General features: G+C 49.5%; 1 protein-coding gene across 2 annotated transcripts in view; it reads left to right on the top strand.

Annotated features, from left to right (window-relative positions):
* Window positions 1-15,270, top strand: part of LOC126522432 (uncharacterized) — a 292,757-nt gene that overhangs the window by 162,293 nt on the left and 115,194 nt on the right. For both annotated transcript variants that reach the window (XM_072288769.1, XM_050171178.3), the window contains exons 2-3: window positions 4,538-4,821; window positions 6,564-6,908. In XM_072288769.1, the coding sequence (XP_072144870.1) occupies window positions 4,570-4,821; window positions 6,564-6,908 (597 nt within the window). In that variant the 5' untranslated portion in view covers window positions 4,538-4,569. The remainder of the gene's footprint in view (window positions 1-4,537; window positions 4,822-6,563; window positions 6,909-15,270) is intronic.

The following is a 15,270-nucleotide window of genomic DNA, read 5'->3' on the forward strand; positions in this document are numbered from 1 at the left end:
TAGCAGTTGCATGCTGCGCGTAGCTGGACCTGGTTAACTCAAGCAGGCTAGGTGACTATTTGTCACCACCCCATTTCGTAGATCCCCTACGAAATGGGGGTGGTGACAAATAGTCACCTACAATTGCCAATAAACCATCATTATCATCGTCATCAACAGCAACGTGCCGTGCCACGGGTCAAGGGATGTGACATGCGCGCCAGGTAGTCTTGATACCTGTGTTTACTCTTCGGTGCACGTTGTGGCGCCTCCTCGCAAGGTGCGAACCGCTTCTGAAGCAGCGAACCGTAGAGCTACGAGCGCGGCTGCAACCAGGCAACATCGGGCTCAGCAGACCGCTGTGCAGAGAACAGGACAAGCCGCAGCTCGCCGTCGGCGCCGGGTGGGCAATTCTGATCCTTCTCGTGAAGACAACGCGAAGAGACTTCGCCGCGAAGACCCTGTAGTGCGTGGTACCGAAAATGGTGCTCCCATCGAGCCGCTCTTCCAGCTTACGCTGGGACTACGCTACGTGTACCGCGCAGGCCTGTGACTTTTTTGTAGTTGCTTAGTAACTGTACACGAATGCTCGGTGGAGTACAAGTACACTTCTGTAATGTGTGCATCAGTGTTACTTTTGAACGCTGTGCTCTTTGCAAATCCATTGCACATCGACAAAGAGAGCTGAAATGTTCCGTTGCAAAATGACTCCGCACAAACGAGTGTTTACGATCTTATGCGTTGGTTTTGTGGATACGGTCACCAGTGAAAGGCGATCTAATGTCAAAGGTGGGCAAGAACTTGAAACCTTGAAACGTCATTGAAACGTCATTGAAGAACGCTCACGTATCGAAGGACCTTCCCGCCAACGATTGCTGGGAATAGCACAATGACAACCAACCGGGGACGCAGGTTGCTCTTTCAAGTCTGTGGTCAGTGAAACGATGCCTTCTTTTTGTTGCAGTGAGAGCTTGCTAGCCGCAGAACAATGGGCAAGAAACAAATGCGGCGCATGCTTCGATAAGGTTGCTTGACGTCACGTACAAAAGCTTGATGCCCTTCTCGCTTGCTACCGGCGCAGAGTTCAGATTCCTGACGTTGACAGAAAGGGCATTGTCGACAGGCATCCATAACGCACCGTACCTCAAGATTCTGAAATTCGCACCGCTGTTGACGTGGTGTTGGGTGAACGAAACAGCAGTTTATCTGGCAAAAGCACAAAGGCAGTGGAAACAAAAGATACGAACGCTTAGAGCAAGCACGTTTCTCTCATACTAGGATTCATCCGCTAGAAACTCTTGTAAAGAAAAACAATGCGGGGGTTCCTATACAGGGTGAGAATGAGTTTAAGCGAGGCTTTCTTTAGTTTTAGCGAGGAACGCTGTTTCTGTTTAGCGAACATTATACACTATAAAGCAAACGACCATTTTGAACCAATTTGCATAGCGCCCAACACCGCAGGCACGTTCGGCAGAAGCCAGAGTCTATCTCGCACACGCTCCATACACACCGAACCGAACTTGTCGAGCGGAAAGGGTTTCTTTAACCACTTGTTTGGCGGCACCCGGAAAGAACGCGGTGTGTTTCCGCAGCTGCCTGATCACTGCCTACCGACGCCGCCAATCTATATGTACGCATTTACGAGCAATTCTGCGCTCACCTTCGAAGCCGTTCGCTGCGCACTGAAGCTGTGGCGCTTCCCATTTGTGAGCAAAACGCTCACCGAAACTGCTCGACTTCGCGTTTACGAGGCAGCGTGTGCTCGCCTTCTAATCACACTTCGCTGCGTATCGAAGACCTTCCGAGTGCGCTCGACGCTTTTTTCCGAGCCTCTGTTTCCTCTACACTTGTACTGCTGCCATTTTTTCTGTCATTCTCCCTGTTTCTCGTGCTCGCGCCTGCGCTTACACCATCGTTCGTTACCCTAAGGCCGCCACGGTTAGCGTGATCATCGGGCCCAGCGCATCATGCGACAAAAGCAGCCATATCCCACTAAGTTGGGAGAGGGGGAGGGGGCCACTGAATGAAGGGAAAGGAAGCTTCCTATTAAAATTGTCAACGGTCATAGTGCTATGAATGTTTAATTCAAGCGATAGCTAGGTGGTGTAAATCTGCTGGGGCGTGCTATCGGGTATGATGCGAGCTTGTTTAACGCCGAGATAACAGCGACAGCGATAGAATGACGAGGATGCAGTGACGACGGCGGTGTGGCGACGGTGGAATGCGACGACTGCGTGACAACAGCGGCACGATGGCAGCGGGATGACGACCACATAACGATGGCGACTGCACGACGACGACAATGGAGGGACGACGCGACGGTGATGGCGTGTTTGCATTGGAGCTCACGTCTACGCCTACGTACACCGCCGGCAGCTCCAGGGCGCCTCAGTTAGTTTTCATTATCTCCGTTGTCGGTTCGCGCTACGTCCAACACCGGCCAATCGTGCAAAACAGCTGACAGCTGTCGCAAAGTGGGGGGAAGAGCCAAAGAAATCTTTAAAAAGTTTCGAGAAACAGGGCGTCAATCGTGCATCGAATGATGTCCCGTGTTGTCTTTAGCCGAAACGCAATGTCGGGATCGCGTACAAATGAAAAGTGGCCTCAGAGTGAGGCGGCAGAAAAGCGTTAAGGAAATTTTGAACGCTCACTTTATATGCGCACCTTCTGGCCAAGTACTCGATATTCTGAAATAAGGAACAGAGGAAGGAAAAAAAGGTGGAACGAAAAAGCATTATGACGATGATGTGAACACAGGAGTCATTAAAATGCATATTGCATGGTTTAACCCTGTCAGAACAATTCCTGCAATGGCTCTTCTCAAACGTTACTTCAGTCGACACCTCCCATTTACTCTATAAATAGGTGAATGAATACATGAATTAGATTGTATAAGTAGCCCCTAGAAACGGGCGTAGTGATGCTACCGATATTGTTAAAGCGAAACCTTTACTGGGCGCGAACTTGCGATTTCGCCGCGGCGGTGCTCCGAGGAGGCACACGTCACAACGAGAGCCTCGCCGCGGATATTTCTCTCTCTCTCTCTCTCTCTCTCTCTCTCTCTCTCGCTTCCTAGTCACTACTGCGCATGCGCCACTAGTAGCACCGAGCCACAGGTGTTCCGCCGCTGCGCAGCGCCGCGCCTTTCCGCCACCGCCGCCGCTTGGTATGACGTCACACCGCGTTTCTCGTCCTTGCGCTCGCCTCCGCTCGCTTCGCCAGCTGCGTCGCATGCCTGATAAGATGTCGGAGGATTGAAAAGGAGAGCTCGCGTGCGCCGCAACCACAGTTGAGGCGGCAGTATGTACGGCGACAATTCTGATAAGCAGGAGGAGGCCTGGAATCGACATCGGAACGAGATGAAGAGGAAACGAATCGCTCAGGAAACAGACGAACAGCGCGCCGAACGACTGGCTAAACGCCGCAACATAGCTAGACTACCAGACTAACCTGGACTTGCAATCAAGATTAAACAAGGCTAACCATAACCATCTTAGCTTTCGCTACCTATATCCTGGCAAAGCCGAGGTAAGCCACTGCCAATTTTTTTCTTTAACCTTTCTACTGCGTCCATTTCGTCCTTATCCAGATCCGCTTATCTCCATCTAATATTCAGTAGTACCGTGGACGCTGCAAATAAGGCGTGAGGAAGTGAATAATTCGGATGAGATTAGAAATATTGGCAATTATTGTGTTGCCGCCTTTTCCCCAAACAATAAACGATAAAGGATGATAACATGAAGTGATGTTAAAGAAGTTTCGGTAATAACACATATTTTGCGAACGTGCTTAAACAGTCGATTTTAAAGAAACTAAGCAACATAAATACAGCAATGCCACACACATGAGAAAAAGAATCAGCCTGGTACCACCGAGGATGATTATCTAAGTAAGCAAGGTCTGCCATCGACGGTCGTTCACCGCGCTCATTTACTGCAGACGATATTCTCTTTCTTGGCATTCTGGGCAGCGTAGCATCCACGTTCTTTCGCGGCCCGAGAACGACAGCGTTCGTCCAACTCCTCTAAGATGAGGTGCTCGATGACGGGAAAGTACTCACCGGCACCATTCCTCGGCTCTTCCTGGCGGGCTTGCCGTCGGTGCGCGTTCACCCCACATATTTGCTGTAGACTATGTTCTCCTTCTCTGGGATTCTGCGCAGCAAGGGACACGAGAAATCGCACATTCACAACCTCTCACTCAGTGCCAAGCCACGTGACCTCAAGCGTGCACCAATGGAGAGAGAGAGCGCGCACCTCGGAGAAAGGGCAACCTTACAGTTACTAGGGGGATCCAATGACTCCGCGCCGCACCACGTCAAGCGCGCGGAGAGGAAAAAAGGGGATCTCAGCTCCTTCGCGAGTGGCAACGTCGTTCGGTCAGATAAATATCTGATAAATATCTGAAAGAACAAAAGTGCCACGGTAGCCAAGGAAATTACCTGTAAAACACACGCAAGGGCATAATAGGGAGTGTGTGCCGCGACGCGACGTGAACATACAACCGTAGCGATTCTCGCCCCGAGTTCAACAGGTGTGTCCTTCCCCGTTCCGTGCAGGCAAGTGCCCCCTCCGAGCCAGGCCGAGTCCCATGGCGGTACCGTCGTCGGGGACGAGCGGCCTGCAACTGCTGCTGCTGCCCCTGGTGCTGCTGGCGGCGGCACCCTCGCGGGCGCAGTCCGCCGACCCGGAGTGGCTGCAGCGGCGCGTGCTCGAACGGCGCCAGGTGGAGCAGCTTCCCCCGGCCGCCATGCCCGAGCCCTCGTGCGCCCAGCTCAGGCTCATGTGGCGCCAGATGCACCGCATGGCTCGCCACAGTCAGCTCACCAACGAGATACCGCAGGTGAGGGGCACACTGCCGCGAGCACTCCTGCTGGGAGGGTCGCTAGCAGTGCTTCGACGTGATTATGACTGACAAACTGCAATTGCTGCGAGGTGTAACCGCAGTTCGTGAAATCGACTGGCCTCAGTGACCTATCGTAGGTGTGACGGGCAACCAGGCGCGTGGCTGAGGCTATTAGTGCCTCCCTAGCCTCCGATTATTTAGTTCTTTTCATCATTTAAGACCCTCGGATAGCAAACCGGACGCCTGTCCAGCTGGCCCACCCACGATGCCTCTCTTTCTTCCTCCTTGCTTCTTCCACAGGAAACAGTGCAGCGCCTTTGTGTTTGCTCATGCAGTACGCGCGAGAGCGGAGAGTGGAGAGCGTTGGCAGATTGCCTGTCGAGAATCGGCAATGAGCAGTTTACTGAAGAGGCGCCATTTGTATACCTTGGTCCAACCTGTAAATCCCCTTACAGAGTTGTTTGTGCATCGCTTGCATTCCTGAGCAGGACGGGGCTTGACTCACGACGGTTAAAAGCCCGCCTGGAAGATTGCTATTTCCCAGTAATCTCAGCTTTTGCAAGGTAGAACAAATAATACAACAGTTATATTCATGCCAGCGAAGTTATCATGGCTTTATATTGGTTGCGGTGGCGGTCATTTCAACACAAAAAAAGTAGACACGGACTTAGACGTCTTTGGCATCCTTCAGTGATTTGGTAAGCACAAACAATTAACTAAGTAGGTTGTTTTCACTTGTTTTATTAAATCGGAAGCGTCCTTGATCCCAACCGCTCTGTTCTGCCTTTGAATTAGTCAATATACATATAACAACTAATTATAGCGACGCTGATGGCCCATCAATATTGAAGTTTCTTGTATGTCATATTCGTATATTTTTTCTCGTTTTGTTAACTTCTACACCATACCTCGTTCACTTAGAATCCCGAAGCCTAACTGTGACAATTATTTAAAGCATGCACATCGAGCGTTACAATACGGCCCGAAGTCGGTTGACGTTATTCCTCTGCGCATTAGAAGCACACACGGTTACAAGAAATACTGATTCATCGCAGAAATTATCTGAACAACGTGCAGAACACGCAGGGCTTTGATTAAAGCACGTTTAAATCCCTCAGGACGAGCAGAACCACAGGCGACAGCGGATACGAGCGTTGCTGTTCACGCCATGCAGTGGGTTTTAACTACGCCGCTATAAAGATGCACAACAAACGGCAACCATTTTTCACATAGCTGAAATACGCCGTAGTTGCTGTTCAGGGACTGAACAAATTTTGCGCGCTGCCGGAATGAGTTTGTGAGTGATTTATCTGGATGAAATTGCAAATGTTGGCACCGATTGCGTCGCCGGCGTGTCCACAAGCAATGAAATGTCCAATTATAAAAGGATGATAACAATAGGTGATATCAAAACCGTTTCGACAAGAATGCGAATTTCTTGAGTGTGATTAAACAGCCAATATTGAAAAGAAATAAACTGCAGTAGAGAAACCGCCCAGGGTAAACAAAGGCAGCGTACACGCACGAATGAAGCAAGCCAATCCGTGTATGGCCAAACGTGTTCGGCCCCAGTGTCCTGTTCAGAGCTAAACGTGGACGCATAACGGGCAGCTTTCCCGTTTCATGTTTTTTGAGACACGGACAGAGCTGTGCCTTGCGTGCTATAGTGTATTTTCTACTTCTTTTTGTTTTTCTCCAATCCAAGCATAACGCATCCCTCTCCAACTTTCGTGGCGCAGTTCCCGGCCTCCTACCCGTTCGGTTACGTGTCGCCCGACGACAAGGCACTCATGTTCTGGACGCCCGCGTCGTTCGGCAAAGTCGTGCGTCAGCCGGGCCAGAAGCCCGCGGGCGTGGTCAAGCCCGGCCGGCCACCCGTGGCGGGCCGCTTCGCCCAAACGCCCCTGCCCCGCTCGGCGCTCGGTTCGTCGTACGGCACCGTGGTGCGCAGCCCCGGCGAGAAAGCGGCGCTGCGGCGCCAGATGGCCGCCACCACCGGCTCCTGGGGACCGTTCGCACCTCCCGACCGCGGCTCAGACGTTGGCGTCGTTTCCAAGACCAGGGTGCTCTACCGCAGCGAACAGGTAAAGGCGCACCAAGTGACGGTCTCTTCCCGTCAGCGTATCGGAGAACGTACCACAACGAAGTCGCGATTATTATACGCACGTACCTCGTATGAGTAACCTATGAGGTGCGGCCCGATGAGGAAAACCACTATATCGAGCTCCAGTAGCGATGTGCGAAATGCCGCACTTCATGCAGCTACACGCCTCGTGACCAACAGCGGTGTCGATTTGAACCTGCGGATGAAGCGCCACAGTCAGTATTCCCTCTTTTGTTCTATCTATCTATCTATCTATCTATCTATCTATCTATCTATCTATCTATCTATCTATCTATCTATCTATCTATCTATCTATCTATCTATCTATCTATCTATCTATCTATCTATCTATCTATCTATCTATCTATCCACCCTTCTTCCTTTCTTTTTTTTCTTCTTACCTGCCTTCCTTCCTTTCTGTCTTTCTATCTACCTTTCTTTCTTTCTGCCTATGCCTTTAACCCCTTTCTGTGTAGGGTAGAAAACCGGACGCCTGTCTGGTCGACCACCCTGCCTTTCATTCCTTTCTTTTTCTGTCAGAGGTTTACGTGGTAGCGGGATTTGCGAAAAGGAAAAAATCTAACTTTCCGCGAAGTTTGCGCATTCAACCTCAAATTCTGACAGGCAGTCTGCGATAGTATTGGCGGCCAGCACTCTGGCACAAATTTCGATAGCCTGCTTACCCAGGCGGATCAGAAATTGAATTTTTTGTTGTTGTTTTTTCGCGTAACACACACCCCGCAAACTTTTGACGCCGACAGCACATTGTCGTGAAAGTTGACACATATTATGTGTCTCATTTAGCTCTGATTCGGTTCGATTTTGTCGTGCAGTGTATATGATGTGCAACGCGATCTACGGTTAAAATGAGCGCGTGAACGTAGAGAGTGCGTGCGTAATTTTTTTTCCCTCTGGCAAGTGCCCAACTGGCCTGCTTTGTAGCAGGGGACATATTCTCTGACGAACACTTTCGGTGATACTAAACAGTAGACAGTTTTAGTTACACGTACGTAGAGGCTTTGCGTACGTAGAGCTTCTACGTGTCAGCAGTGCGCATGCGTACAACGTAGCGGGCGCGCGCGCGTCTCACGGACGTACGTGAGATTCAATTCTTTGCGTGCGTTTTTTGCGCACGTAGACAGCTTCGCGCGGGAGTTCCGCAAGATCACGAACAAGCGATAGCGGGCCGCGCGCGCGCAGACGGCTCGCATCGAAACACGGCGACAGGATTGAGTTGGCTACCGCCGTGTTCACATTTCCCGATAGATGGAGCTACGGGGTCCCTCTTGGCGTGCGTCGCGTACGTGTAGCTAAAAGCGTTTCAGATGGCGTGCACGTAAGGTACGTAGGCTTTTCACGTTTGCGTACGTGAAGCCTCTACGTACGTGTAACTAAAACTGTCTAGTTTTAGCACTGCGTACGTAGCGTACGCAACGGCGTTGCGTACGTAAGATCGCTTCGTACTGCAAAGTGCGCATGTGCAGAACGCAACACGAACAGTACGTGATGCGTACGCGGCCGCTGCGTACGCACGCATCCGATTTTTGCGTGCGTACATAGGGAGCCTTGCGTGCTGCTCTCGTGGTTCTCATTTGTTCGGGAGAGCGCGAGACAAAACAGTTTCCCAAAATGGCAGCGTCAAAGGTGACCAGCGGAAGGCTGTACTTTTCAATGGCCTACGATTTGGCTTTGCTGCGTGAAGTGAACGCGCAGAAGCCATTCCCAGATCCTGCACGGTGGGAATGCATAGCAAAAATAGGAACTTTGTTCTTGAGAAAGTGTTCAGTGTACTGTATGCGCGAAAGGCTCGACCTGCTTTTGGCGCAGGTCGTCGCAAATGACCATGCCAGCCTCAGAAAGCAAGTGCTCGGTTTTTATTTTTTTCCATATGATTCGTGCATTTCATCCGTATTAAAAGTGGTCTCTTAAAGGCCTAAATATAGTTCGACGAAGCGGCAACGCGCCCACACGTTACATCACGTTAGCGAGATCAACAGCGTCTAGTTCGATCGACGGTTCGACGTACTGGCAGACGCGGCCAATGCGCTCCGACGCGCCCGGCGTCTTACGCTCGCCCTCTTGCGTACGTAGGCATTTCGCAGCACTAAAGGTCCGAACGCGACACGCACTCCTACGTTCCACAAAGCACTTGCGTGCTGCGTACGTATCGTAATGATGCAGAATTAAAACTGTCTACTATCGCCCTCGCATGACGTATTTCTCAACCAGCCAATCAGCTCACCCGTTTTTGCCCAACCATACAATCAGCGTGTGCCTGGTGTCCGAGGCGATATTACCACCGAGAGGGATCGTCCCAGAGTACGTCCCCAGATGACTCGTGGTTGGTGGTGATGGCGCATTTCTGCGCACCTGTGCGGTGACATAGCTTCAGCTGACGCTTGCAACTAGTGTATGCAAACAAAGCGAGACTCTACATTAGTGCGTTATAGTCAAGGGTAAAATGGACGCCGACTAACAACATTAAAAGAAAAGAACCCAAGACGTTTCGACTCCCATACAAGGGCCTTGTTCAAAATTAAAACCAATTTTTTCTTCTTTCTTCATTGCGAACAAGGCTCCCGTATGGGAGCCGAAACGTCTTGGATTCTTTTAATATTTTCGGTGAGCAATGAGCAATCCTATGAGCAATCCCTACCAGACGAGTTTACGTCGAGCTCTTGATTAAATTGGTGTTTTCTTTATACAGTGGACCAGACTGTACTTATTCTGTTTTCTGTTCCGCTGCACATGAGGTTGTGCGTCAAATGCTACTTGGGATGAAGGACTGGCACTATGTCAAGCACTTGGGGCGCGTAAAGCAGTTCCAAACTGTTTCTATTCCATTTCTGCAATCAGCGCTCTATAAGTCGTCGAACATACTGCGAGATACCCCCGCTTCGCCTGCCTGTCACGCGACGTCACGAAAACCCCGAAAACTCCCCATCTGATATGACATGTGCACACTGATTGTGCGGGATCACACCTAACAAAATAAAAATAATTATTTATTGTCATTAGCCCTCCGCTATTGGTCAAAACGTTTCGGGCTGCACCCACTTTGCCTTTATGTCACGAGACGACACAAAACCGCTTAAGCTCACCACGTCAAAGTGACGTTTACGCATCAATGATGCATTAGTACGCTGAAAAAAAAAATGAATTTTTTTCGGAGTAGACGGAGTCTACCCCGTTCCGAAAGCAATAGAAGACGTCGTCTTACGTGTGGCTCTGGCAATAGCTACTCGGACCCGCAAGGGATAACAGATTTACTAGGATTGTCGAGCGCTTTCGGCATGTATACGACAATGCTCTCCCAACTCTTTTTCGCTTGGCTGTCCACTGTCTTCTTCGCTGAGAATCCGTTTTAGGGACATTTTTAACCTTCCATGGAACGCCACCGTGATCTACCAGCCACCGCAAGCTAAGCAAGGGGAAGCGTGTCAACCACGGACGTCGGCGCCACCCTCCTCATCCCGTTATCTGCTTTGACTGTGCCATAGCTGGGCGTCAAAGAAATCCTCTCCATTTCTGCGTGCTCCTCGCCTCTTGTGAGCCGAGTAAAGAAAAAAAATCACCACCCCTTCCAGTCCGTGAAGATGGTCGAACAGCGAAGGTGTATTATAGTTACACCGAGTGTTACACCATGCAAGTCAAACTTTGCAAGCAGTCTATATCGTACATGTTTTGTTTCACCATTCACCTCATTTTCGCAACAGCGAAAATGATGTGATATTTTCGCTTTTGCGGTAGGCAGCTTCTTCCTCAGGAGCACGCACTACTCGTGGCCTTCCCACAGTTGCAGCTGGGATGGAATGTGCCCAACCACTAATCCAAAGCTCAGTATATTGGGCACAAGGCCCACCACTGGAGATGAGGGCGCTGCAATCGTTTTGACAGTTGGTTATATTGGTTCGACGATCGACGTCTTTGTGTTCCTTTTTATTTATTATTGACATGCAAATAAAAGAAAGAGACGTAGTGACCTTATAAATGGTGACGGCTACTCCTTTTCGCATAGCGGAAACAACTATATGAAAAATATGTTTCTTAATCAGGTTACACACACGTTCGGCTGCGACGGAGAGAACGACATCAATGACGGTCCGCCCACAGTTCGCCGCTGTCGCTTGCGTTCGATGTCTCGAGTTTGCTCGGTGGCGTCGTTAGCAGCATCCGCCCGGCATCGCTGCTTGCGAGTCTTCAAAATTAGGTTGCCTCAAAATTAAATCTGTCCGTCACGTAAGACAATGAACGGCTCATACCCCCTTAAGCAATGGCTCATAACACCGTAAACGCGGCCTCCCCTTTACGACGACAGAAGAGAAGTGAAATTCTACGCTGGAATGCGTGTACTTTACGCTGCAATGGCGAGCGGCAACATAGCCAGCTGTGGAAGAAGACGACGACACTCGAGCCATTGCTGATGATGGTAGTTTTAGCGAACTCCGACAACGACAGCACAGGGTCCGGATAAACAGCTTCGCCGTAAAACCTGTCAAAGTAGGCAAAATGATAATCGTTTTGAAATCAAACAAAAGTGATTTCCTATACACGAGGAGAGACTTTGATTGGGCGCTTTAAACAGTCAGCACCGGATGCTTACGCCGGCGTTCACGTAAATTTGACGTCAGAAAACTGGAATAAAACAGATTAAAATAGCTTACATTATATGACCTCCGACTGCTCTTTCGGCCGGTAACCTAGTGAACGACATTTCTTCTCCTCTACGTTGTGAATAAATTGAACTTTATGATATATAACCAGATTAAATTAGAAATTAAATTATGGGGTTTTACGTGAGAAAACCACTTTCTGATTATGAGGCACGCCGTAGTGGAGGACTCCGAAAATGTCGACTACCTGGGGTTCTTTAATGTGCACCTAAATCTAAGTACACGAGTGTTGTCGCATTTCGCCCCCATCGAAATGCGGCCGCCGTGGCCGGGATTCGATCCCGCGACCTCGTGCTCAGCAGCCCAACGCCATAGCCACTGAGCAACCACGGCAGGTCCAGATTAAATAAGCTAAGAACAAGAGCAAATTAACGCGATGAGAAAGCTGAAAGTCAGAGGCGGTATCATCTTTTCCTTCTGCTCAATTTTTGCACTCGGCATTACATGCCTCTCCTATGTCAATGCGGCGGGAGTGGCGCGGTACAATGAGTCGATGGTCGCTTTTTTTTTTTTTTTACTTTCGCTCGATGGTGATTGAGACAAGCATGGTGTGCGGCCAGCTCACGATTGACGCATCGTCTCGGGCAAAAACCCACGTCCCCCCTGTCCACCTCATTCCTCCTTGCCCTTATGCTCCGACTTTACAAGCGGCTGCGCCGTGCGATGAATTCACATTGCCTCAAATACACGCGTTAACCACAAGAGAAACATACCGTACTAGTTGTGATGTTGCAAGCAAAAAAAAAAAAAGTATGACATAATCGTCGCGGCGGGGAGAGTAAAAAAAAAGAAAGAAAAGAAAGGAAGTCGGATGAGCCCAAACTCAAGTCATAGGCGCGCGACGAAAAGAGGGTAAGCGCCGCAAGAAAAGGCGACACTTCAGTCGCTCTTTTCTGCGCATAGCGCAGAAAAGAGCGACTGAAAAGGCTGCTGAGCACGAGGTCGCGGGATCGAATCCCGGCCACGGCGGCCGCATTTCGATGGGGGCGAAATGCGACAACACTCGTGTACCTAGATTTAGGTGCACATTAAAGAACCCCAGGTGGTCGAAATTTCTGGAGAAAAGAGCGACTGAAGCTGTGAACGAAAGCTGTGAACGAAAACTAGTCCATTTCGCTGAAGACAGGAGAACATCTTAAGGCACATAACGCCACTCTTTACGCTATGCTGCGCCCGATTCAAGCTGCGTCGTCACCCAAGTTTTAATGTCTTGACTGCTGACACAGTCGCAGAATAAAGAAGTAATGCAAAAAAGTAATACACCCAGAAGGAGCGTCACAGCCCCGCTGTGTCAACGCTGCGACGACCGAGGCCACTTTAAGCTTTTTCTGAAATTTGGGAGCAGCGCGGCTAGTTATTAGTTGCTTACTTTGCGCTGCTACTGCTTCTTGCTTGGGTAAGCCCGTCGCCACGTTATCGCAATAATGATCTCGAACGTAAAGCAGGCCTTCCTTAACAAAAAAAAAAACAAAAATTCCGATTCCAGTGAGGTAGAATAAGCTTCCAATTCCAAAGGGGTAATCGCTGAAATAGCTAAACTGCGCGACTAAAGCAAGCTGCGCGCCTTCTGGAATACAGCTAAACGCAGTCAGGCAGCGTAAATCTTCTCAGGCTGACTGCCGACGAAGAGCTATCCAGTTTGACGGCGCCGTCAAGTCGGGCGAGACGCCATTTCTCTCATACCGTGTATTCAGTCAGTGTTTTCCCCGTTTCTTCTCAGCGAGTGCCCGCTGTTTTCTTTTTCTTTGGTTGCACAACTGCGATGACGTGTACCGAAGCTGGTTCGAAATGCGCCGACAAACCTGCTGCACCTCTGACGTCAGTCGCTCTTTTGCAGAAGTGCGAGCCAGTTACGCGCGCGCTCTCCGCTGGGAGGCGGGATCGTAGCGTGAGTCATTTTATCTCTCCGCAGCAGACACGTAGCTGGCGCGCGGGTTTTCGCAGAAAAGAAGCTTTCTCTCCAGCCCAGGCACGGAGCGTGTTTTGCCTTCAGCGAACTGCGGCGTTCCGTACGAGAGGATTTCGCGCATACACAGTATTTCTTATTCGTTTTCGTTCAAAGGCGTTGGGCTTCTCCGTCCACACCCTCTCTCAATTTCTTTTGTGCGTTCGGCTGGCTCCGCGGCAGGAAATGGAAGGGAGGACAAAACGTCACGAAGTTGCATCACGATGCGCATGCGCCTGGTCGGAGTCATCGGGCTGAAAATGCTGCGTCACGCGCAGGCTTTTTTCAGTGAGACGAAGTGTATGGCCCGACCAGAGATCGTCCTAAGTACTGCGTTCGCTGGTGTTTTCTTATGCATATTTTATTGTTGATTCAAAAGCCTTTTTTTAATATCTGCTCAATGCGCTGTTTCCCTATGTATCACGTACTTGGATGTGAGGTGTCGCCTGACACTTCAGCGGTATAGGAAGTCATCTTGTAAAAGCAGTGCTAACGAAAAAAAGAACGAAAGAAATAGTTAAGAAACACTGCATCAGGAGCTTCGTAAAAAAATTACTGATTGCGATAGCGTAATCGGGAATCGTCTGTGTTTTTAACTGTAAGGCGTACTTTACCATAAGCTTCCACTCTCTTTTTGACCTTGGTCTATAGTTTCCCTATAGTTAATACATAAAGACCTCATTTATAGCCATATAGACGGCAAGCAACCGACTAGATATTATTACGATGTGGGGCATCCATACGTTACACACAGTGAGCTATTATATACAAATGCCAGACGTGGCAGTGTGGCAACCACAGCGTTTAAACGCCACAAAGAACGAACTAAAGTTGCTTGTCCAGTTATGAGAGGTTCCGGCTCGTTAGTTCCACGAAGTCACTCGTAATTTTTTTCACTCGCTTGTCCCGGTTGTGTGGATCGTTAGCGTTTGAGCTTTATCAATCCACATAACGGTAGATTGCTTGGTATTTCAGTATTCATGAGTCCTGACACGCACGGTCACTTTTCCAGGTGGCATGGTCTAGAGCATTCATTTAATTCAGCAGTTCTTGAAGGATGGAACAAAACCAGCAACTAAAAATACCAGAGGAAGGCTAGCGTGCCATCCTGGCATAACAGCATCATAATAACTAGTAGCTACCTATTTCTCACTACTTAAAAATTATGGGATTTTACCTGCGAAACCACGATCTGATTATGAGGAACGCCGTAGTGGGAGACTCCGGACTGGTTTTGACCACCTGGGGTTCTTTAACGTGCACCTTTTGTAATATTTCTTTGCTATTATATTTTATTCCCCTTACCCCTCTTCCCCAGCACAGGGTAGCCAGCTGGTCTGAGAGCCGACTAACCTCCCTGTCTCCCTAAATCTAAGTACACGGGTACTTTTGCATTTCGCCCCCATCGAAATGCGGCCGCCGTGGCGGGGATTCGATCCCGCAACCTCGTGATTAGCAGCGCAACACCAAAGCCACTAAGCAACCACGGCGGGTTTCTCACCACTTGACCTCAATATTTGTTCATACCCGTCTTTTTCGAACCACGTATGAAAATATAAAGTCCAAATCGCATTCTTAAATCAAACAAACTGTATATTAAATATAATCTTCGAATGAAATATGTACCACCCTTCGTTCGTTCGTTGGCTTGCTTGCTTGTTTGCTTGTTTAAATGCCAGTTGTCGTTGCCCTGCCAACTTTACGCACGCAGACAATGTTGATAT

This window comes from Dermacentor andersoni, chromosome 6 (genome assembly GCF_023375885.2).
Source record: "Dermacentor andersoni chromosome 6, qqDerAnde1_hic_scaffold, whole genome shotgun sequence".
In the NCBI taxonomy this organism is placed as follows: Eukaryota; Metazoa; Arthropoda; class Arachnida; order Ixodida; family Ixodidae; genus Dermacentor; species Dermacentor andersoni.